Source organism: Leuresthes tenuis, unplaced genomic scaffold (assembly GCF_036924035.1).
Source record: "Leuresthes tenuis unplaced genomic scaffold, fLeuTen1.0.hap1 SCAF_10, whole genome shotgun sequence".
Classification (NCBI taxonomy): Eukaryota; Metazoa; Chordata; class Actinopteri; order Atheriniformes; family Atherinopsidae; genus Leuresthes; species Leuresthes tenuis.
Window position 1 is genome coordinate 17934170 of NW_027325364.1, and position 24487 is coordinate 17958656.

Here is a 24487-nt window from a genome sequence, read left to right on the forward strand (position 1 = left end):
GGGTGATGAATATTGCATTTCATTGCTCAAGTTGCTTTTATTTAAAGCACAGAGAGCCGTACTGTGAGTGAATCCCTATGAGAAAATGTAACGTGAGCTGTTTGCTTAATAAGTTTAAATAGATTAAATAGGTTTCTGCACACAGCCAGATCTCATGGAACATCGTGTCTGCTTTCAACATTTGTATTGTGATGTTGGCGTCTAATGTGAGTCATGGCAAACTAAAACAAAAATTCCCAATCCATCATGATTTGACAGCAAAACAAGCCATGTGTTCTGTGGTTGTTGACTTTAAAACTTAAAGACGTGAGCAGCTCTGGGTGTGCACCTCAGGACATTTTCTAATTCTATTTTTTACTCAAGTCAGGGCTGAAATTTGAGAAATACAGCATGACCCTGCGACCGAGTTTAATGAGGGCATAGTTTCTCTCTTGACTTGTGGGCCTCTGGCTTTTTTTGAATTATTAGTCACACCATGCATGGTTACTGAAGGCTGTACTTTTATTTTTTTAGGGGAAAGACTTTACATGTTGCACCTGATTTGAGTCTAATTTAGTTTGATTTGATTTATTAAGACCTCAATTCAGCTTAACTATTGCAGATGCAGGCCTTTATTGGCCATCATGGTTTTGCCTCTAATGTCCTGTGCCAAGCTAAACTTATTGCTGTGTACATTTATTAATGCTTTTGATTACCAACATGCACAGAACAAGCTGTTTTTGTGGTAAATTTGTGTATTTGTGTTGTTATTGAATGTTAGGTGAGGAGAATGATTTCATTTTCCATAGATACCATTCAATGCACAACCAGTTGAACAGCTAACTATCCAAACCAGTCGGAAGTGTACAAAGACAGTTTGCCTTTTCACAGCAGTGTGTGTCCTGGATTTCCTGGCAAACAGCAGAGCAGTCAATGGAAACCCCAGGCCTCAGCTAATCTGGTCTCATCTCTACTGAAGTTAATGTAGTTTTAAGGATGATCTGTTCACTGTCAGAGAGGCAGGCAGCACTTGTTCTTCCATTTGGTTTGGACCGATCTAATTATGTCGGCAGCTGTTAAAGCTTCACAGCCTAAAGTCTGATACCTTCATTTGTATAATGTGTACGCCGGATACCTTTTTATTTTTGTGCTATTTCAATTGAATAGATATTCAGAGCCTTTCTTCAAATCTTCCAGCTATTACTTTTATACCTGAAACCTGAGTGTATTAGTCTCTCTCTCTCTCTCTCTCTCTCTCTCTCTCTCTCTCTCTGTCTCTCTCTCTCTCAACAGACATTGTCTCTGACACGGCTTGCACGGCTCTTTTTATAGTTAAAAGGTTATAGTCTTTTGGTGTGAATGCATTTTAAGAGAATGGCAGAGTGAAAGAGTCAGCAGTTCTCTTCTTTACAGGTGTTTACCTATTTATTTTTGATCGTCTGAGTCTGTCACCAGTGTCATCCAGAAGAGACCACACCACCAACTTCAGACAGTATACAGATAGAAACATGCATCACATGCACCGCAACAGTAAAACACCAGAGGTGAAACATTCATTCAGTTGTTGCTGAATGAATGCTTTTTATTTTTAATTTTTTATCATGTCCATAAAGTCAATCCTACATTAATCATGAGTAAAGGAGATCAAGGGTTTTTTCTTCCATAGGAGGTGTATTCTATAGTACTTCAAGTTTCTTTTCTCAGATGGTAAAACATGGGTTATATGGGTTATATCGTGGCTATCAGTTATCAATGTTGGAGCATTGTTGAAAAACCCTCTGTATTCTGTCGGCTGTTGTGAGCTGTGGACATTGCTGCTAGAGTAAAGTGTTGCAACATTTTACAGTAGGAGCTGGAAAATGAATGAATGATCACGTGCACCCTTCTCTCATACTTGAATAATATTGTGCTGAAGATGCAACATGAACCAAAACCAAATGTTCTACTTCGTCCTGCTTTGCAGTCTCCACAAGGTTACAACGTCAGCTGGAGATTGAGTTTGACTTTTTTTCTCTACAGGATGATGAACACAGAGAACAACTTAATACAGACTCGAGAGGAGGAAGGCGAGTCGTTTGAGCGGACGCTGGTGGCCTCCGAGTTCGTCGACTGGCTGCTGCAGGAGGGGGAGATGCCAACCAGGGAGGAGACTGAGCAGCTGGGACGACGGCTTCTTGAACATGGAATCATTCAGCATGGTGAGGATGACGGTTACTGTGTGTACCGTTTGATCCCTTAAAGATGTAACGCAACAAATAATCAATTTTTTAATGTTAACTATGAAAATCAAAGTGAATATGAATGGGTCCCTCATTGTGATTAAGTCACAAAGATTCAACTGTTTGTTTTCTCCAAAAGAGGACTTTATAACGTGGTAACACTGCTTTCAATTGATCTTATTGTTATATATATTACATTTTCACTCTCTGTTTTGGTTTGCCAACCCATACCTGACAACTTTGGTTACTCTCACTGCTCTCAACACTGTCAGGCTGCTGTCTTTAGGGAACAAACTATGATAAACACGATGGAGTTGCATGTTTACTTCTAAACAGTTGATAGAAATAACTGGGAATCAAAAAACACAACTCGGAATGAAGAGTTGTAACGGCTGAATTTGTTTTAACTTGTCATGCGTCGGGAGTTTTGATATTTTCATCAATTGTAAAGAAGTGACCAAATTGTTAGCCATGAAATTATCTGCACGAACATTTAAAGAATAAAAATGTTGTTATAGTTTGCTGCATGTGCTTCAAACAGCTTCATGCAGCTGACTGTTAACCACAGATTGATGAGCGCTAAAAGACACTTGGTGACTGTAAATGTGGTAGTGCCTGTTGTTCTGGCTAATGAAATTGTGTCAGAGAACTCCTCCTTAACCTTGAGACCCTGACATTATAGAGTTCCACATTCATGTGAAAAGGGAAAATACACTCACTGTTAGATAAAAGGGAACTTTGGAGAACTTAAACAAATAAATGCATGTGACACAATACTGTCTCATTATTTATTTAACAAAAATGAGGAAGCAATGTGTGGAAAAACTCAGTCCACCTCATGAGGTTGAGGGTCTGGACTTTGACCGGACCATTACAACAACGCCTTGACTTTTTTTCCCGCAGCCATTTTGTTGTAGATTTGCTGCTGCGTTTGGGGTCACTGTCATGTGGCATGACCCAGTTTCAGCCAAGCTTGAGCTGTCGGACAGATGGCCTCACATTTGACTCTTGAATAATTTGGTATACAGAGGAGTTCATGGTGGACATGGTGCCTGTGTTCTGTGGCTGTGAAAAAAGCCCAAATCATCAGCCCTCTAGCATCGTACTTGACAGTTGGTATGACATGTTTGTGCAAATATGCTGTGTTTAGTTTTCTCCAAATGTTGTGCTGTGCATTATGACCAAACATCTCCACTTTGGTCTCGCCTGTCCAAAGGCTGTCGTGCCTGAAGTGTTGTGGTTTGTTCAGACGCAACTTTTGAGATCCTGTCATGAATTGTAACATTTAACATGCTAACTGAGACCTCTAGGCTCATTTGCCGTTTCTCTGAGCATTACATGCTCTAACTTTGGGATGAACTTGCCAGAAGGTCCACTCGTGGGAAGATTGAACACTGTTTTGAATGTTTGCAAGTTGAGAATATTTTTTCTCACTTTAGAATGAAGGTCTCCACATTGCCATTAAACCATTGAGGTTTTATTTCCCTAATTTTAACACCTGATAAGGAACAGATGACTTTTTATTACATCCCGATACTTAAAACATTAGAACTGAAAGATGGGGGAGGGGTACCTAGATTTTATGTTTTGGGTCGGAAAAGCTGATATCTGTTGGAGATGTAAAATTTCAGTTAATTCTAAACACGTGCATTTAACTCTTGCTTACTAAAGATCTTCTGTCTGAGCCTGCAGCAGTTTTAACAAAAAGAGGGCCCAGTTTACCAATTTGGGATGACAGAAAAGTTGAGAATGACCCTACAGAGATGATCTTTTTTGTTAAAAATATCTTCTACCGCTTTTGCCTTGAACAAAAATAGGTCATCATGGCCTCTTGTGGGTATCTGAAGACTTTGATATGGAGAGTGTGTTAGTTTTGCTCTTACACCGCATTCCTGCTTATTTTGAGTCTGAATGGACCCACATCATATCTCATACTGATGGTATTTCTTGAACTAGCTCGGGGGTGCATTCAACAATGAGTGCCGAGTGATGAACAACAAGAAAATGAGACCTAAATGACACAAGCTTCAGGAGGTCATCAGGTTGTTTTGACGTCGTGGCCAGGAAACATGTCTTTCTTGTTATCTATGACTGTGTGGTTTAAACGCACACTAGTTTTATGTGTTCGGTTTAGCAAAGGGGTGATACGGGGTGATACGGAATGATATTAAACTGTATTAGATAATATTTATTTGGGAAAGTTTGAAAAACATCAGTTGATTTGGGCCTCGTAGATATGTTTTTTAGTTTAGAGCAGACGCTAATTTAGAGGGGAAAAAAACGAGAGGATTTTGTCATGATTCATGACTGAAATAAACCCTGAACTTAAAAGACTAAGTTAGTGAAATCTGAAAAGTTATTGAAAACCGCCATCAGAAAAGCAGTGGTCAGGTAGAGGCAGATGCTCTAACTTCTTTTGTACTGTGTGTCAGTATTGGTAGCTGGTTGGAGAGTGCGAGAGGAATTTAAAAACCATAGTGTTTTTGTCCTTCGTTTCAGCAGCATGTTGGTGCTTCTGCTCTGTGTGCAGTGAAATCAAACACATTACCTGCAGGTGTGAATGTCTACTGCCGCTCATCACTGTTAGATAGGGAGCCGTGCTAACAGGGCTTCTAGTTTTATGGCATTTGTCTAACAGTTGTTGTCATTCTCCTCTTGTGCAGTCTGTCTCTGACCCTTCACGCTTGCTGAACAAAAGATCCTGAATGCGTCTGTAGGGTCACCACATGACAGAAAATGAGATTTGCAGCTTGTGCCTGACTCGATTAGACAGGAGAGATGTTCCATAGTGGTTAAGATTTTTTTCGTTAGGTAATTCATGCAGATTTGACTTATGTGTCTTATAATTTCTTCCAGTGATATACTAAGTTGTAGTGGCACTTGGCTATGGTTTTCGATACATGATAGAAATAGAAGTGCATTTGGGGAGCACACGCCCCACCCAAGAACTATTTCAGAATTTAAAACAAAGGGATCTTGATCCTTCTTTGCCCATGTTCTGCCTCTCTAACAGGTTTAATGAAATGTGTTCTCTTGCAGACAAACAAATGATACTTATCACACACCTTCTCCCTGGCTTTATGTCGGTCAGGGGAATAAATCTGAGGCACAGATCATTTTCAATAGGCACGTCGTTGTGATTTGGCATGGCTTAGCCTGTTCAAAACATGATAAAACCTGTAGGATATTAATGTTGCCAAGATTTTTCATCTAAATAGATTTTGACAGGAAATGAATGATTCCCTATATAAGAAAAAGGGTAAGAAAACATGAATGGAGGCACTGTTGATCACGTGATAAAGCTATTTTTGCTCCTGCTTCTCTTCTTCAGCATCAGTGGCTCTCATCACTTAGTGGGTCCATCTGTTCTGCTTCCCCCAGCTCTCCGGAGCTGTAGTATCACGGTCAGAGGAATGCGGTGATGCAATACACTCACACACACATGCCGTTTGTTATCACTTCAGTTAGTTATTATGATGCAGAGCCTGATCGTCTTCCTGCTAGCCTCATTTCCCCTGAGGAGGCTCTTGTGTCACATGGAAGACTTTGGGATCTTACACTTGTGTGTCTTGTTTTACATGATTGTTACCGAAGGAAGGATCATTTGAAATATTTCAGTTTTATATAGGATGTTTGTACAGGCCTGTGTTTGGAACCACACCCCAGCTTGACTGCATTTCTGCTTTCTGATCATTAGTGAGGTCAAGCTCATACATGTAATGTAAAGAATAAGATCTGGACTAATACTCTTTTTGTTTGGTCGTCGTATTCACTGCGGCACAATGGAAGTTATTCTTTTTAATGTCAGTCAGTCAGATACAGGCATTTCAGGTGTTTTTCTTTAATTTAGGCAAGAATTTAGACAGCCTGAGAAGTTGCAGACAGTGTGTAATAATGTAAGTGAATGTTGTATTTATAAATTAAGCTGTCAGAGTACACATGAGGTGTCATTGTGCTAAAGACAATGAAGCACCAGCAGGTTTTCTGTGGTCATAGCAGTCAAGATATTTACACAGCAAATCTTACTCTTTGTCTGACACAATTTCATCCTGAATCAGTTAACAGAGAAAGACCAGGCTGTCAACACAACCTGTGAAAGTGAAGAGGAGTGTAAAATACACTGAAGGCTGATCTATGGTGTGTGTGTGCTTCTTTTTTCCCCCTTTGTCATGCATAATAAAGGGAATATGTCAGTGTGATTGCAGCCTTGCATCCACAAACTGGCTGGTGAACTAACCACAAGCCTGAGCTGCATTGCTTACTGTACTGTTCTCAAATCAAATGAAAACCAGGTTAATATTCAGCAGAAATGCATTCAGTTAACATGACAACATAATGTGGTGCAGATCTGTAGAGGATGACTACCGTGTGTAAAGAAAATACCAACTGAATGCATAGTTTTTGTCATGGTCTTAGGGGTTTTCTTATGCAGTTTGTATCTTGATTTTCTAATTTCCATATTTTTGTCATTTTCTGTGTTTCATTTTGTTAATCTTGCTGTTCTGTTTAATTTGTTCTGCTCTCTCAACTGACCTGCGTCACACCTGCCTTTTTATGCGCCCTTAGCGCCTTCTGAGTAAATGTTCCTTTGTTTGCTTGGTCCTCTGTCAGATCCTTGTCTAGTTATGGTTGTGTTTCTCACTTTGCTATGTCTTGTCTTGTGCCAAATGCTCTATAGTTCTTAGGATTTCCTGCCATGATAGCGTCTTTTGTTTTTTCAATTAAAGTTATTTTATTTTGCTCTGGCCTGCATTTAGAATCTCATCAGCATATGTCTCCTGCACTTCTCAACACACTACACTGCGTAACACTTTGAGCAAAGGTTTTGAGAAAAAAGGGTTCTTTTCAAGTACTGTTTTCAATCTTAAGTGTAGGTTTCAAGTGCAATGTCAACAAACCAGCACAACAATAAAAATGTTGATGCTTTAAGCCATCTCATCTGGATATCTGGTTTATAATCGGGTCAAAGCTGATTTCCAGGCATGTCGATGTAGTCAGCAGAGGCTGGAGTTGATTTATTTTAGAGGACCTGCTGCTGTAAAAAAACAATTTAATCTATCTATTTATGAAATCTCTCTAAATTGACATTAAAGCTCAGCTTCTGATAAAGATATTTCAGTTAACAGATGCTCCTCAGTACTGTGAAGTTGATAAATCCATCCCTGAATCTAGCACATTCTAATTTCTAACTTTTTATGTGTCATTATTTCTCTCCATGGCCATCTTTTTTTAGTCACCAACAAGCATCACTTTGTCGACGGGCCTCTCCTCTACCAGTTCAGGATGAACTTCCGGCGACGGCGGCGTCTGTTAGAGCTTCTTCACGAGCGAGGCCGCAGCATCCCTGAGAGCCACGACAGCCCCTTCTGCCTCCGTAAACAACAGTCTGACGGAGGCAACACCAGCTTCCTCTCAGGTAGGCAGTGTACTGCACACACACACACACACGCACACACACATGCACAGTAACTGTATCTGCAGTTAAGTTTCATGCACTGTTGTGTGGTCTCAAAAAAGTTGAAGTTAAGTCTTTCTTTAAAAGGATTTGCTGACATTTGAAGATTGCACCACATGTTCTGGGAAGTGGTACAGGCCAACATTTGCTTTGTTTATCAAAAACTTTAAATGTGGGGATACTTTTGTGTGCTCACCGAGGCAGTAGTAATTATAGAAGCTGCAAATTGCGCCTGTTATTCTTTACTGAACAGTGACATAGTTATCCCATTTGTCTTATCATCAGTTGACCCACATACCCAAACGCAGGCAACCGGTGTCCTTGGTGCCGCCTGCCATGTACAGATAACAAAGCTGTCCTGTTTTGTTTTGCTCGTCAGAATAAGATTGTGAAAAGTGCTCAACTGTCATCATAACATTTCCAAAAATAAGTAGCTTCTCGGAACGTGAAGTAGCCTCATTTCACTGTAATACTTCTGCATTGTATGAATGTCTAATTAAGAGGGATCGGGATCAGGATATTTTCCTGTTTACCTAAGAATATTTAAAATCTTCCTCTCGGATTGTACAAAACTGGTGTTAGTATAAAATCATTTGACATCAGCTGCACTGCAATCTACAGAAAACAGTAGATATGAATTGGCATCAGTCAGCTCTTGTCTTTAATTTTAGTTTAGAGACTTTTTTTTTTTAAACTCGAAGCATTTTTTGCAGACGCTTACACACACACAAGAGGAAACAGGCTCTTCTCACGAGAGTGGCATAAAACTGTTGTAATGAGCAAATAACTCTGAAAGTAGAAAACTTTTCTGCTCTCGTAACTTTCCGTATGGTGAAAGACGTGGCTTTAGTTGTTAGGGATTATCCGAACATGCAGCAGCGATGGGCTCTCCTCAGCAGCTGCCTTATTTTCCTAAAATTAAAGTGATTAATGACCATAAAGCAGGAAGAGGTCATAAGACGGTAGCACAGAAATTTCCCAGAACTTTTTCCTTATTTCTTGATGTAGTAGATTTTGGCTGTTGATGGGAGTGTGGAAGTCAACTTGAAGACTGCAAGGCCAAGAAAACAGCTCCTAAGATTGATAGAGATGTAAATCTAAAGCCCATGTTTTACAAAACAAAAGAAAATGAATAACTTGTTGATTTAAAAAAAAAAAAAAATCTCTCTATTGAAAAAAAATAATAAAATAAAGCTAAACATAAAAAGAGGACAGCTTTGGCTTTTTACAGTGATCCTAACTAGACGTAAAAAATCCAAATTGGACCACCTCAAAAGGTCAAAGTTGAAGGTTTTCCCATGGCCCTCGCTGTCTTTAAAACACAATCACATATCTGTTGACAGACCTCAAAACAGTGCATGTAAGATGACCTGAGAATCTCACACAGTTAGAAGCATTTTCAAGGAAGAATGCACGAAAACTCTCCAAAAAAGAAACAAAGGACTCTTCACTGCTACAGAAAGCCCTCACATGCTGTGATACTTGCCAGGGAGTGTGTTAAAAGTTACAGACTATGTAGCTTGTCTGAACAAAGTGTCATCTTTAACCTAGTGACTTTTTTGCTTATTCATGCATGTGGATATTTTTCATATTTTGACCAGAGTTTTGCATGTCACTCCTAAAGTTCCAATGTGCAACTTTAGTAAGATGGACTTTGAATATTTGTAAAGGTAAAGGTTCTATGTACTGCTGTTAGCATTCAAATGCTCACTGACCTGCACGTTTTTTAGTGTAATGTCTCTCTGTCCCTCTGTCTCAGTGAGTCCCACCAAAGAGATAAAGGTGGTGGTCGGAGCCCGGCGGAGCAGCATGAGCAGCAGCTGTGGCAGCAGCGGTTATTACAGCAGCAGTCCGACACTCAGCAGCAGTCCACCTGTACTCTGCAACCCTAAATCTGGTAGGATCACAAGATAAAATTAAAGAGGACATATTATTACACTGTGGGCCCATTCCTCTCTTTTTGTTCTAGTTTTATGGACGCAATGTTGAACACGGCTGCTTATGTGGGCTACATTTAACCAAAGTTTGTGTTTTTAATGGCAGAATGTCGTCCATTCAATGACAAACTGCAAATCTAACTTCTGACTGGTAAAAAATTAAAAGAATGCCCGTTAGAGGTAAAATTTTCTAGTGTAGTTATAAAACATTAAACAAAGGACTGGTAAAGCATTATTAGCTCCTTTATTTGAGCTCAGGGATTTATTGGCTGCTGGCGAGAATCTGCTGTTAAAGCATAAAGCAGGAGTGAAAGAGTGAGAACTTCCTAATTTTTGGGCACAGTGAATGCAGCGCTATTTGAAGCTGAAGTTGGATGAGCTATAGATGAGGAAGCTGGGTGACAATACTCTGAACTGAGAGTTTTGGTTTACTTTGGCCCTGCAAATCTGAACAGCTCTTCGGACAATTTAAAAGATGGCACCAATTTATAAGACATTTAATATTAATTTGCATTTTTTTGCAGTTAATACACATTAATGATTGTAAAATGAATTCATCATAGATATAGAAGACTCGCAACAGATCAGGACTCAAATTCCATCAGAAACAATGAATTATCTCACCTGCTTTTTGTTGGTAGTTTATAAGTGCCAAAAAGGAGGGTTTGTTTACTAGAGACAAAAAACAGACGTAGGCTGCTTGTTCCTAATAATGATCAGGAAAATTATATTGAGATGAGCTGTTTGAACTTTTGAATGCGCATTTAAATATAGAAGTTACAGATTTAATCTTTTACTGTATGTTTTTCTGCTTTTTGTATATTCATTACTTTGAGGTTTCCCTTAATATATAATTCAGTGGACATTCAACTGACAGGACTGTCTTTGAAGCAGCAGAATCCCCTCAATATAACCCACACAATGAACAGAAAGAGGAAGGGAGACATATACACACACACACACACACACACACACACAAATATATTGTTGGGGTATTTCCCATCTTCCTCTTCTTCATCATTGCTAGTTTTGTGTATCACATGAAGAGAAGATAAGGAGGAAAGTCTATAACATTCACAGCAGATAATACAAATACGATGAGCTTAGTGTCTGGTGTGATTGCTTTTATGCACTTATGAAGTCAGACAGATCAAAAGAATTCGCCTGACATTGGCTTCTAATATGAGGTGGAAGCGACAGATGGAAAAGGTATTAAAACAAAGTTGTTCCGTATATCTAATCAGATCAGGATTCCACGGGGAGATTATGAAATTGTCCAGAGAAGAAAAAAAGGAAAAAGAGTTTTACTCAAACTTCCTTTTTCTTATCAGATCAGTGTGAGATGGTACACAGACCACAGCCCACGCAACACACTGATTTAAGCATCATGACATTAATTCATTGTTCTGTTCCACACATTTTCCTAATTTATAGGTGACAGTGTTGTTTTATTTAGTCACAGGTTTGTTAACTAAGTGCTTCTGTTTAAAATGTTTTGATTATGACCAGAAAAAGCACATTTGAATGAAAGAATACCAAAGAAAAAAGACTGAATGACATAAAAAACTGAAAAAAAAGTGTCTGAAGGAGTAAAAGAAACAAAAGCATCATCCAGTTTATTGAAGCTGGATCCAGCTTAATCCAGTTCAGGGTCGCTGTGGGGCTGGAGCCTCTCCCAGCATGCACTGGGCAAGAGGCTGCTTAAAACATGGACTTGTTACCGGTTCATCACAGTATAATCTTTAATGTAATCTGTGTACTCAGGTGTGACCCTGAGCCGTCTAAGTTTTAACATTTTTTTTAGTCATTTGCTTTAAAGAATTTGATTTAAAGTCATTTTTAGACGCACAGTTATTGCTAATCCCTGTACAGAGTTATGTTGAACTGAGTAATAGTAAGGGGAAGTTGTAGGAGTGAAAAGCTACACTGTTTCAGGAAGCAACATTCCTTCAGGCTCTGTCAGCCCGTGACCAACACTCATGTTTTCTTCACACACATGCATACGCATTTTTATAAAAACAAATACATGATTGTAAGATTAGATCTCTGGGTTTCACTTTGTGCGTGTTTTCTCATGACTGCTTTTAAATGTTTAGATATGTTGTTTAATCTGTGCTTTCTGGATTAATCGTAATCTTACTCTGGATAACTGGTTTTGTCTCACTGTACTTAGTAACATTATGTGCTGTGTTGGTGGGTTTTTCTCTACAGTTCTAAAGAGACAAGTGAGTCCAGAGGAGCTGCAGTCACCAGGAGGGCCTTTTGTAAAGAAGACATTCACTGTAGGGAACACTCTCACATACAGAACTTTGCAAAGGTCTTGAGACACCCCTCATTTCTTTACATTTTTCTTCCAAGGAGACTAAATTTCTTTTTTTTTTTTTTCGGAATCTGTTAATTTGGTTTTGAGCATTTTCAGTCCAGTTCTTGCATCTGACCATTTTCTGAGCAATGTGCTTCTTAGTTTCTTAAGCCACTTAACACTGAACTATGAGTCATTTAAGCATAATAATGGGTCCTAACTCAAGGGATGAACCAGTGTTGTGTCCAAGTAGAACAGACAATGTAATAAAAAATTACTTTTAAATTTCGACAGACATGACCTTTTTTCACCAACAAGATGATTCCTAAAGTGCTATCAGGTCAAACAATTGGCATAAAACTTGAGGAATCTGGACAAGTGGATGACAAAAGAAAAAGTGGCAGGCCTAAAAATGTACGTATAGTAGTTAAACAATATCTGGAATTTAGGAGAAATGACCTGAAGCAGTACCTGAGCATCTGGGCCTTCAGCTGAACCGTCTACTGTCCACCAAAGTCTCATCAGAAATGGTCTCCATGGAAGGGTGGCTGTCAAGAAGCCATTCTTAAAGAAGGGAGACAGGTAGAAAAGGCTGAGGACTAAAAATCTGTGGCAACAGGTCTTATGGCGGGAGGAATCCTCCGCAGAGCTCAACATTATTGAAGCAGTGCGGGGTCGAATCTGACAGAAAACGGAACAAAAGGCAGACAACGTCCAAGGAAGAGCTTTGAAATGTCCTTCAAGGAAGACTTAAAGAAATTACAAGAAGGCTTGTCTGAGAGGGTTCAGGCCGTGTTGAAGAATAAAGGTGGTCGGACCACTTATTGACTTCCAAGCTTATTGTAATTGTACAAACTCTGATTCTGTTGTATACACTGTATTTACATTTATGTTTGCCAATGTGTCAGTAAATCGCTGCAACTATTTCCTGGTTTTTAAGCAATATGTAAATTAACGAGGTGTTGCTCAAGACTTTTGCAGAGTTCTTGACATATTTGGCTAGCATACAACATAGCCACAGTGCATGCGATAGTTTATAGACACTTGATATTTTGTAAACACCCTCTGTGTACAGAGGTCTTTATTCCAGTGTGAAACACAGTGATTCATCCCTTTGACATGTAATCTGTTGCTGTGGTTTCGTAGATTGTCGGTGATGCTGTGGGCTGGGGCTTCGTGGTGCGAGGCAGCAAACCCTGTCACATCCAGGCTGTGGACCCTGGTGGACCTGCAGCTGCTGCTGGCATGAAGGTAAAACCAGGAGAGATGCGTGGAGTCCAGAAAGCACTCTGGGTCTGTTGATTCGTGGCATTAAGGGCTGAACAAAATAAACAAATCATCTTGAAGGTTATATGAAGGAAGGTAGGGAGGGATGAACAGTGAGCTGTAGTCAGGTAAAATATTAGTGCGTTATGTTTTCTGGAATCTACATAACATTAGGTGTTTGCTCCACTGTGCATTACATTGCAGGTATTTGATATTTCTAGGAACTACGTTTGAATAAGTAGGTTAGACAAGAATAGAAAAGTGGAATGGTTCCAGTGTCTTCGGCCTGCAGGATAAGGAGCTGAGTGCAGTGGAAAGGAAAAAAAGTGAAGGAGGACGAAAACAGGGCAATTGTGGTTCTGCTGCCACAGCGGGCATGATGGTATGTCAACAAGAGCAGCAGCAGGAATCCTGGGAATGCATGGTATAGCAACTTTAGCCTCAACATGGAGAGGGAGGACACTGGAAGAGAGAGGAAAGCAGTGGGAGAGGAAAAAGTCATTCTGGTGGAGAAAGAATAACATTTAAATAATGATTTGAGGCGTTGATTGATAATGATGAAATAAAAAAGTGAACTTTTAAAGCATAATGAAAATGCACCGGCTACTGGAGGATATCCCCCAGCCACCTGGAGTTCACCTGGAGCCACTGAGAAATGATTATTTTTGGTCTTGTTTTCTCTAGAAATGAAGCAAAGTGATTTTTTTTTTTTTAGTAACTGCAGTGATTATTGTTTGAATTAAAGCATGTGAACTGAAGTTTGTGGAGGATGAGGAAGGTGGTAGATGTGGAGGAGTTTAAGTATCAACACTAAAAGAGGAAACGGTCAGTGGAAATAATATCAGTTCTGCTTATTACCATGGAAACATCTACTGTATCATGGTTCAAGTCGGTCTTGAACTTAAACTATAAACTTCTCATATTTTTATGTGTGTGATTAGTCCTTTCGAAGGCATGGTGGACTGATTTTGACTTTCATGGTGGACCTTCTTTGTGAGTTTATGACAGTTCAGCCTCTAAGAGCAAAGCTGAAGAACCAGAATATTGGGTTAGATTTATCAGATTTTGTTTGTCTCGTGTTGCTGCAGTTCTGCTGTGCAGCAGTTTGTTACGACCTCACCCGTTTATTTGCTTGCACTTCCCAGAAGGTCACTCCCATTTGCCTTCACCTGAATAGTTTTAGTGATGTGTAATGAGTCAAGAGCCCAATCAACATGATGGGTTACTGAGTTTATAAAGAGTTGGCACTTCCAGGTAAAAGACCAAAGGAGAGGTGAACACCCACTGTACTCTGACTGCATGTTGTAAAAATCAGGAACAGGCTTTTTTCATTTGTCATCACCCACACATGCTCACAAATGTTTTCATTTTGGTCTCTTTTTCCATCACACACAGACGCACGTCAGCGTTGTTCTGGCCATAACGCGTCATGGCATTAATCTATTAATAACTGTCCGTTATTTTATTCCTGAGCCAATTCGGATGCACTTTCTAATGCAGAACACAGAGCAGGATGTCTGTCTCACCTCATGTCCATTTCTTCTGAATGCTTCACCATTACAATACGTCGGTGTCTAGAAAAATTTTTCATTTTTACAACATGGACGTAAAGAGGCTCGATATAAAATAAATTTTAGCCATGAAATTAAACATGTGATGTCTTAAACGTGAGATATTAAATGAAGAATACTGCCATTACACAGAAGATGCACACAGTCATGAGATGTTGAGAAAATCGAAAAAGATACCAAGGAGTAGTTTGACATTTGGAAACCTCACTTGTTAGGACTCCTGGAATCATGTTGTGACATTGAGGTTGCCAGGCGACCACTGCACTTCGGCAAGCCATTGCTCCTGGCTGTGATCCAGGCATGTATCACACTGTGAAACCACAACTCGTTTTGGCTAATAAAACCACAGCATCATGCTAAGCTGAGCCAGCTGTCTCCTAACTTCAAGGTATCAGTGGTATCAATCTTCTGCTTTCTCAGCAAGGCTTTTATTATTCTAAATGCCACATGCAGTATATAGACTGCATTCAGCCTAAATGTGCTGTGCAGTAATGTCTGTTTGAGCTCATCCATCACCTGAGTAGTTTTGCTATGAGTGATTCACCTTTGCTTTGCACAGCCGCCATGTCTTTTTGTTCATGTCCCTTTCCTTGTCTTCTCTTTTTCTGTTTTTAACCCTCTCGGCACAAAGAGTCATTAAGTTCACCTGGACCCCAGCCAAGACTAACGACTCAAGGGCCTGAAAAAAGAATAGCAATGTGAGAGAGGCAGGAGGGGGAGGTGTAAGGAGAGAGTTAAACAGTTTTATAGGAAACCTAGAACGGAGAAAGCCATCAGCTGGAATGAAGATAAAGTATCTTTATCTCTCTTAATCCGTCTTTCACTTATTCCCCTTTCTTTTTCTGAAATATTGAAGGGGGCAGTAATTTTTTTGCCGTTAAAAACGATCACAATATGTACATGAAGCATCGACATGTACGGAAGAGGTAACTTTTGAATGGCTGCTCTCTTTGTTTGTCATGCTTCTTGTGCTGCAGAGTCCACGAAACATATGTAAAGGTTTTTCCTCAAGTCAGTTTTTCCCTCACTCAGCTGTTTCTGTCCCTTTGATTTAAAAGCAATATAAATACGTGTTTTTATTTACATGCATCGTGCTTTTAGCGTTCTTGCCAGCAAAGAATCAGGACTGTTCGCATATGCCCATATCGTCCCCTGAAGACCTGAGGCAAGATACCTAAATGAAGTTTACACACAGAACCATGTGCACACCTTTTTCTACCCTCAAACTGGTATTTATAAAGGAACAATGTGCTGTGAGAATGTCTGGTTCTCATGCATTCTTCAGACCATGTGCAAACACGTTTTTATAGCAATGCAACCCTGATATGTGGTTGAAACCGAAAAAGAGGCCACATAATTTATCATAAAACAAAACAGACAATTTCATGGAGCTCTGCTCAGTATGGTAGTGATTTTCTCTTTCTTCAGAGTTTGTTTGTTATCGTCAGGTTTCACAATAAACTCTCATTTGCAGTCGTTCCATCTGTATGACTGTGTCTACCTGCTGATCATCTCCACGCAGACTGTATACAGTAAAGGCTTTGCATGCGTCCTCTGCAAACAAAACAGGAGTTGCTGGTAACCTCCGCTGTAGCCCCGATGTGATATGTGAGCAGATGCAAGTTTTAGCTGCTGGTTCCATTTCAGTTTAACCTATGAAGGTCATAAGAAAGGTTTACCTCTTTAAAAGGGTTGAATGGTATATTTAAAGTGTCTTCAAAGGCTGAGGTATAAAGTTTTTCTGGAACAGGATTAGGCTTTTCTAGAAAAACTTAAGGAGGGTGTTTTCAAAACACTGCTCAAGTTTTTAAAATGATTTTTTTTAAACAACACCTATGTCCTGAATGGTTAAATATCAGCTCAGGCGAGGTGATTTAATTTAATCTGGAACCTGCTGCACTGGTGAAATATAGATAAGAACAGCGGAACTCAGGTGTGGCAGAAGAGTGATCTGAGTGTGTGTCCTGGTGTTGTTTAGAATCACTTATCACTTTATGTCAGTCAGTCCCCACACTGTTGACTTTGGAGCTATGATTATGACTCTTTCTGTGTTTGGTTCCTTTTTATGAACTGCATCAGTTCTGATTGGAAGAGTAATAAAAAGAAAATCTAGGCATGACCAAAAATAAACAACAAAACAATCTTTAGAGTATTAAGAACCAAACCAAAGGCTAGAAATATGCTCCCTTTATGTACGCCGCTGTAAAGTTATGACTTAAAAAAACTATTTGTTGGAACAGCACACCAATGCTGAGCTCAAGATCGTCTTAAAAAAGAATCCAGATAATCATCAATCAGGGAAAAATAAATAAATAATAGACAAAAAAGTAGCAGATTCATGGATTGTGTTGGGGCGGATTTATCAGATGACTGTGTGCTTGTTGTTAATGCATGTTTCAATGCATAAAAAAAAGTAAAACCCAAAGCCATTCACTTTACAATACAAAAAGAAGAGCATCAAATCTGTGTTGAAATTCAATCAACAGAGTTCATACATCAAATATTTATCTGTTTAGAATAATGCCAATCATCTGCGGTCTGAAGGGATGACTCTAAAGGAGCCTAATTTTGCAGCTTTGAATAGTTTGGAGTGATTTCAGTGATGATCCAGAGCCATCATTTGAAATGTCATAAATCAGTAAAGACATTCAAACATATTCAAACAGCAGCATTAATCTTTACGTTTGTCACATTCCAGACACCTGACAGCATCGTCAAAGCTTTAAAACAAGGCAGCGGTCAAACTTTTAAAGTCTTTTATTGTAACTGACATGACAAGAAAAGGTTTTTTTGGGTTGGGAGTATTCCTTTATTTCTCACAATCTTTCATGTTTGTACTGTTTATCCTTTTTGATCACGAGCCAAACCATCAAGCAGCTCTCTCGTTTGTCCTTCTGTTTCTAGGTGTGTCAGTTTGTGGTGTCTGTGAATGGACTGAATGTCCTCTGTCACGACTACCGGACCGTCAGCAACCTGATTCTGACCGGACCCAGGACAATCGTCATGGAAGTGATGGAGGAGGTACAAGTTTGACAACCGTTACCAGAGAAAAGCTCATACATGTGGAACAAAAAATGCAGTAAGAAATATGGGGACTAGAAAGTCTAGTACATGACCTCAAGACCACATCTACAGAGAATCTTTGATGACTTGAAACGCAGTTCACACTATCTCTTGTTTGGACAAGGTGAATGATTGAGAAACAGGGTGTGTTTAAGAATAAATGACTCCAGAGAAACCGTGCGGGCTGTTCTGGATTTTTTAAAAACTCTGACAGGGAAAGTACAGGGGCCATATCTTTTGTGATCAAAATGTTTCCATGTACACACAAAGACTGCCAGCCTGAATAAGAATGCTCCAGACTTCCTTTGTGGAGTACAAAACATGCGTGTCCTGTATGTGTTTAGATCACACAATTGTTGCTGATCTTGAGAGAGTGTTAAAATAGCATAAAAAGCTCTGTTATTGAAACCTGGAGAATGGTGAAAAACTGTAAAAACAGACAGCTTATGAAGGACGTTTCTGGCTTTTCGAGAGTGCCCCCTGCTGGACAAGACAAGTAGATACACACTTTTTATGCTGTCACTGTGGAATTTCTGAGTGTCAGTTTATTTTGTTGTCCCCCCTCCCCCCCGTTTGAGGAACTATGATGTAAAAATGCAAAGACAGACTGCTCTTGAAAATAAGGAGCAGGGTTCATAGAAGATTAATGAGGCTTAATGCACGAAGTGAAAAGCCCTGCTTCATTGTCACATAATGTTTGATCTACATAACACTGCAGCAGCGACAAACAGATTTATAAAAAATAATTCTAAGGAGTTATTGACCCCTGAACTCTCTATTGATATCTTTGTTTTTGTTCAGAGGAACGCAGACCAGAAACCTCAACAAGATGTCATCATTTCTGCGAGTTTGTTTGAGAGAGTTAGAGTTGCAAAGTGCAGTTCGTATTAGATATTTTCTATACTTACAGCGCCAAATAAGCACCTAAACTATGGTCACTGTCATATTGTGCTTCCAGACTTTCTGGTAAAACCATCATGTAGAAATTGCAAAATATACCTTCTGATGACCTTTAATACTTTAATACTGATTTTGTTATTGATATGGTTTGACTAAAGACTGGAATGAGCACGTGAACAACAAGAGCTGTCAGAGAGTGCACCGTCCACCGAGGCCAATGCCGAAGGGTTTCGAAATCTGAGCAAAAGTCATCCTGATCTGCTCCAGCATTTAATGCGTTCTTTCTTTGCTCACACTCCAAGTCCAAGTTCATGAAATTCGACTTGATGATTTAAGCACAATATTGCAAACAAATGCACAAACGGTACCAATCGCATAACCTCTTTGGCAGAGGTTATTCAATAATTGTTGACAGAAGCGCTTGATGCAGGTACATAATCTATGTATAATTTTTTGACTACAATCTCATAACTACTGATATTAGATTAGTTTTGATTAGTTTTTTTGTGTATTGGCCAAATAATAAAACAGTGACCTCACTTAACTTCTCATGATGTCCAGCCGGGAAGCTTTTGTTTTTAATTTCTTATGCTTGTGCTGCAGCCAGATTTCACCCCCCCTCCACCCTAATATAAAGTCAGCTTTTGATCCTCCTTTTTTTTTTTTCTCTTCACATTTGATTTAAAAAATTTAATTTAGTTTATTGTTAAAACTGTCAAAAAAAAAAAAGAAAAAAGATTAACCTCCAGGGAAATGATCTCATTTGCCGGGTACAACACAATATTTTCCTAAACATATTGGCGAATCCCTTTGGGCTAGTAAAGGTTTGACGTTGAAAAAATAACATATTTAACTGTATGTTTATAGAGTGTGTCATCACATGCTCCCACACACGGATTATATCTGAAACTAGACCGTAGTTAAGTGATTCTCTCATTGGTAATAAAGTCAGTGTGTGATCTTGAGTTTTGTTTTAGTTAAAGCTACGTCCATTGATAGATACGTAGTTAAGACCTGAAGTAAAATTAGAACAGTGAAACTGAACAAATGCAGTAAAGTGAATTTGTGCTGATTCCAAATGTGACCTATTTGTAGTTTTCCTGCCGCTTTAATGTCATAGGCAGTGAAATGCATGGATGCTGTAAATAGATTCATATGTAGCTTTATCTTTAAATCCAGAGCACTTCCTCAGTCTGTTGACTCGTAGAACTGATTAACCAGACAAATCATTTTAGATGTAAGTATGCTTTGAGCCCTTAAAGATGTTTAGCTCTACATCCTCTCAGACACTGATAACGTCCTCTGATAGCCTCTGCTTAACGTTGTGTTTCATGTTGCTGATCTCATGAGTCCACTCATGTTGTTTACAGATTCTATCACGCATTATCCCAAACTCATGGAGGCTGTTTGAAAAGTTTACTGTGCATAAACAAAAAGATACAGATATTTAGATACAAATGTTTGTATTACATTTTTTTGCATGCTGCCATATCACACATTTGTACTGTACATTATTAGTTAATAATGGTTCATATATACACCAAGGCTTGTTTGATTTTTTTTTTTCTGTTTTGTTTTATCAAAACTCTTCTGTTTGCAGTTTTCAACTCACTTTGCGTTCTTTTAACTGTGTGGGAAATGATCTGGGTGAAGGTTCCTCACGTCATGCAGATGTTGTGAAATGGAAGTTCTTTTTTAAAAAAAAAATATTTTTGCAAAGGGGGTTAAAAGAGGATGATGGACATACTGAGTTTTCCAGAAAAAGAAATGGGTAGAACTTTTACATATATACTTTGTGAGGGATTTGTTGTGCTGGGTTGGCTGTCAGTAGGTTCACTGACTGTTTAACTGAAAGGGTTTGCCTTAAGCTCTCATTGTGCTGCTAATCACAGTTGGTGGTCACCTGATTTCTCAACTTTTGCATTGAAATTCTTTGTTTCCTTCACTTCTGCTGACAATCACTGTTTTAAGGCTATCACTTTCTAATAGCTCAACATCAGTTTAAAAAGCAGCGTTCTGACAGAATGTATGTCTCTGCCTTCTTCTGCATAGTACTGTTTACACTTTTTTCAACTGAAACGACTCATATAACTAAAGGGACTCTTAGATTTGTGTCGAGTTTTAGCAGGTACAGCCGCGTGTTTGTTTTTCTCAGTTGTCAGATCGAATGTTGGGTTTCGAGGCAATATAAGCTCACAGTACCAGTCTGTTTCATTATGATGTTCTTGTGTATTAAAAAGTTCAATGTTCAATAAAAACCTGATTGAACTCACATATTGTGGTTACTTGTGGATCTCATCACACATTCCCACTCAACAAAAACTGATGTATCTCATATCCGGGTTGTTATGTTGTACAGTGTGCATGTTTAAGGTATAAGAAAGCTAAAATAAGCAGTGTGAAGCAGTTTAAGTAAAAGCTGACTTGCCCAGTTTAGCTTAACGACCTGTCACCGCTGTGGAAGTCACACGATTTTTACATGTAATTAATGATTAATTTGTTAAGAAAGCTGAGTGGGTCCTTTTATACCGTCCAAACACAGTGTTTTTCCCAGTTTTTGCTTTTCGTGCAGAGTTAGGGACATTGATGAATGACTGATCAAACTGAAGCTTGCCAAATTAATTGTCTGTGTCACCGTCTCCCAGGAGTGTTCACATGCTGTGAACATTAATGTTGCTGCAGGTACTTTGCCTTTTAAGGCCTGCGTAATTTAAATCAAAAGGTTTGAATTTCTTTGGTTAGGCCTTTTGTGTTGAGTTTATTTAGTTCACGTGACTGCACATATAAAGGAAAAAATACATGATACAAGAGCAGAGCTTTTATCTATGTGAAATTAACACAAAGACAAAATGGCGTCCTAAAGTGTGAGCACTCCTGGTCTAAATTTCTGCTGTTGTGTACCACTCACCAGGTAAGAGATGATCTGATTCTGATAAGGCGTGAAGTTAAAGATGAAACATTTCTGGATGATGATTAAAGGAAAATGCAACAGCATCTATGACATAAAATGTCTGTAAGTGTGAGCATGTTGTGTTGTTTGTCTCCTTTGTGTCTGTGATAGACTGGTGACCTGTCTTGTGTGTCCTGTGGCTGAGATTGTCTCTGCCCCCCCCCCCCCCCCCCCCAACTCTGCACAGGATGAAGCAGATATAAAAAAATATATATAAAAAAAACATAATTTTTTTGACAATCGGAAGGTCAATGGCTTGAACCCCAGCTTTATCAGTCTACATGTCCATAACCATGTTGTCTTTCAATGAATTGATCAATGTGTGTCAGTATAAAAGAAAAAATCTCAGTGCAGCCCGTGATACTGAATAAAACTAAAAAAGTGCTGTATGAGTTTGGCTGAGCAATTTGAGCGGTCAGGTAGACAAGAAAATCCCTTTAAATACATGATCCCTTAAATAGGTCAACAAGCATTTTTTGTTTTACTTTTGATGCAACATTTTGAGGTGAGGACACAGAAAGTTCCTGTTACACAGTAGAACAGGGCCAGTCAGTTACATGTTCCCATAGGTCTTTTGCAGTCAAAAAAGTTCTTTGTGTCTTACTTACCGGTATTTTATTGTATTCTTATATTCTCAACTCTCATTCAGATGATCCCTGCTTAGTTGAGTACACATAATAACGACTCATGTGGACTTATTCAAGCAGACAGTACACAGACTACAATCCAGAATGATTGAGAATGAGCATCCTGAGGCATTTTAATGTGACTGTGAGAGGAATGAAGCACGATGCCGTTAACGCTCTCGATGCACTACCACTCATCTGCCAAAAGGGGGCAATCTTACTCTGCACATCACAGTCTGCATATGCTGCAGCTTCACGTCCTGATTTTTTTCCCTTAGCTTTGTCATTTTTAACATGTTTACGAAATTCAAGGGACAATACTACAACACACATTTTTTTTATAAAACTGTTTCCATCTTTACCAAGTGTGAGTGTGAATGCATCGCTGACATTATTATTGCTGTTGTTTGATTTCTGGTGTTCCACATTCGGTCTCTTTCTTCTTTTGTTCTTATCTCATTATTCTATACGTGCTTGCGCATCTTAATGGATTTTCTTACTGCTCAGAAAGCTAATCCTCCAAACTGTCTGCTAAATTTCTCTGCACTGACGTTTCTGATCTCTCAGTTTCACTGCACACATATCTGATGTCCTCTAAGGCATGTCTGTGGTTTGTGAGTGACTGCTTTAACCACAATGTGGGATGAATAATAAACTAATTGCATGTTTCCCCATATGTGATATAGCAGATTAATCTCTTTCAGCAAGTGTAGGACATTTTAGATGTCATTGGGCTAGTCCCACAAGAACATGAAATGTGGCCCAGATCTAGGGCCAGGCATTATAAATTGACTTGAACATACCCAGGGCATCATGCTGTGGCTTTAGTGGAGCAGTTGACCTAATGCTTAATGGTGTTTCTATGCTGGTTGTCAGCTTGGTAATTCAACCCAGGTTTTCTAATTTGCCCTATGAGCGTGTTCATGTTAAAGAGGCTGTGTTTGCACCAGATGAACAATCCCTAACGCTGATCTAGAGCCACGCATTCCTCGCGAGCAAGAGCTTTGGACTTGCAGTTGTCAAAGCAAGCTTTCTCCAACTAATACCAGTGCCAAGGTGAAGACTTATCCCACGCCCCCCAAAGACCAGGAAAGAGGTTTTCACTTTTTTATCGCATCTTGTCGAGGCTGCTCCACTGCACTGTATGTTGGTTTAGAAAAGTCATCTCTGTATGTCTGCAAAGACGCAGCAGTCATTGTCAAATTGCTCTCTAAGACTCACTTCTTCACCCAAGAAGATCATTTTGTATTGGGTTGCACTGATATCCTAATTCATTGTTGATTTTCCCTTTTGATTGCAGTTTTAGATTTTAATGTTGCTTATTGCCTTTATTGACAAGACAGTAAAGCATTTAACTCAACTTTGTACATCTCTAAACATTCTTCATGAATAAATTTGATCTTGACCTTTGATCTTGATATCAATAAAGTCTTAATAGCAAACAGCATTTTTTCATCCGGTTCATGAAGGTGTTAATGGCAGAAAATAAGATTTAGGAAATATTTTCAACAATGACCCTTGATCATGGGAGCAAGAACAAAACACACTGAAGACTTAAATACTCTCTTATTGGCTGTATTTCACCTTATGTCTGAGAGTAAGTGTGAGTGACTGCTCATGGGACATGAGCATAAAGCAAAGAACCAAAGGAGCAGCCAAAGAACAAATGTCCAAGTTAATTTTCAACAAAATCCAGGAAATGAAATGAAGAGAAAAAAAAGAAATATGTTTTGAAACAACATGGCTTTAATCAGTGCTTGTTTTAGATAGGCAATCAATTTAACTAAACTATTTATACCTCTAATATTGTTAGGGAAACCAAAGAGTTAAAACAGTCTCTAACCTTTAAAAGACACAGAAGAGAGTGTTGTTGTTGTTGTCAATTTTTCTTGTTAAAATCTTTACACCTGCACTGCCTCCCTGAAACTTTCCAGACATGCTCAGGAGGGTCTGCATGTATTTGCAACATTCACACCAGAGCAGCTACTAAGTTTAGAAAATGAGAGGCAGCATGTGTGAAGAGCTGCTGCTTGAAAGTCTGTTCGACTAAAATGTATGTTGCTTTCTGCTCGTTGAGAACATGTATATGTCCACATGTTTGTGGTACTGACACGAACATAAAAACAATCATCAGGGAAATGTGTCCATCATTCATGGGTAGTAATCAAAATAAGGTATCTCTACAGTGTATTATGTGTACCATGTGTCCTCCCAGCTCC

At 39.1% G+C, this 24487-nt stretch overlaps 1 protein-coding gene across 2 annotated transcripts in view; it reads left to right on the top strand.

Annotated features, from left to right (window-relative positions):
* Window positions 1-20966, top strand: part of deptor (DEP domain containing MTOR-interacting protein) — a 31205-nt gene extending 10239 nt beyond the window's left edge. For both annotated transcript variants that reach the window (XM_072394593.1, XM_072394594.1), the window contains exons 5-10: window positions 1999-2177; window positions 7432-7614; window positions 9413-9550; window positions 11802-11872; window positions 13039-13143; window positions 17634-20966. In XM_072394593.1, the coding sequence (XP_072250694.1) occupies window positions 1999-2177; window positions 7432-7614; window positions 9413-9550; window positions 11802-11872; window positions 13039-13143; window positions 17634-17762 (805 nt within the window). In that variant the 3' untranslated portion in view covers window positions 17763-20966. The remainder of the gene's footprint in view (window positions 1-1998; window positions 2178-7431; window positions 7615-9412; window positions 9551-11801; window positions 11873-13038; window positions 13144-17633) is intronic.
* Window positions 20967-24487: the final 3521 nt, after the last annotated feature.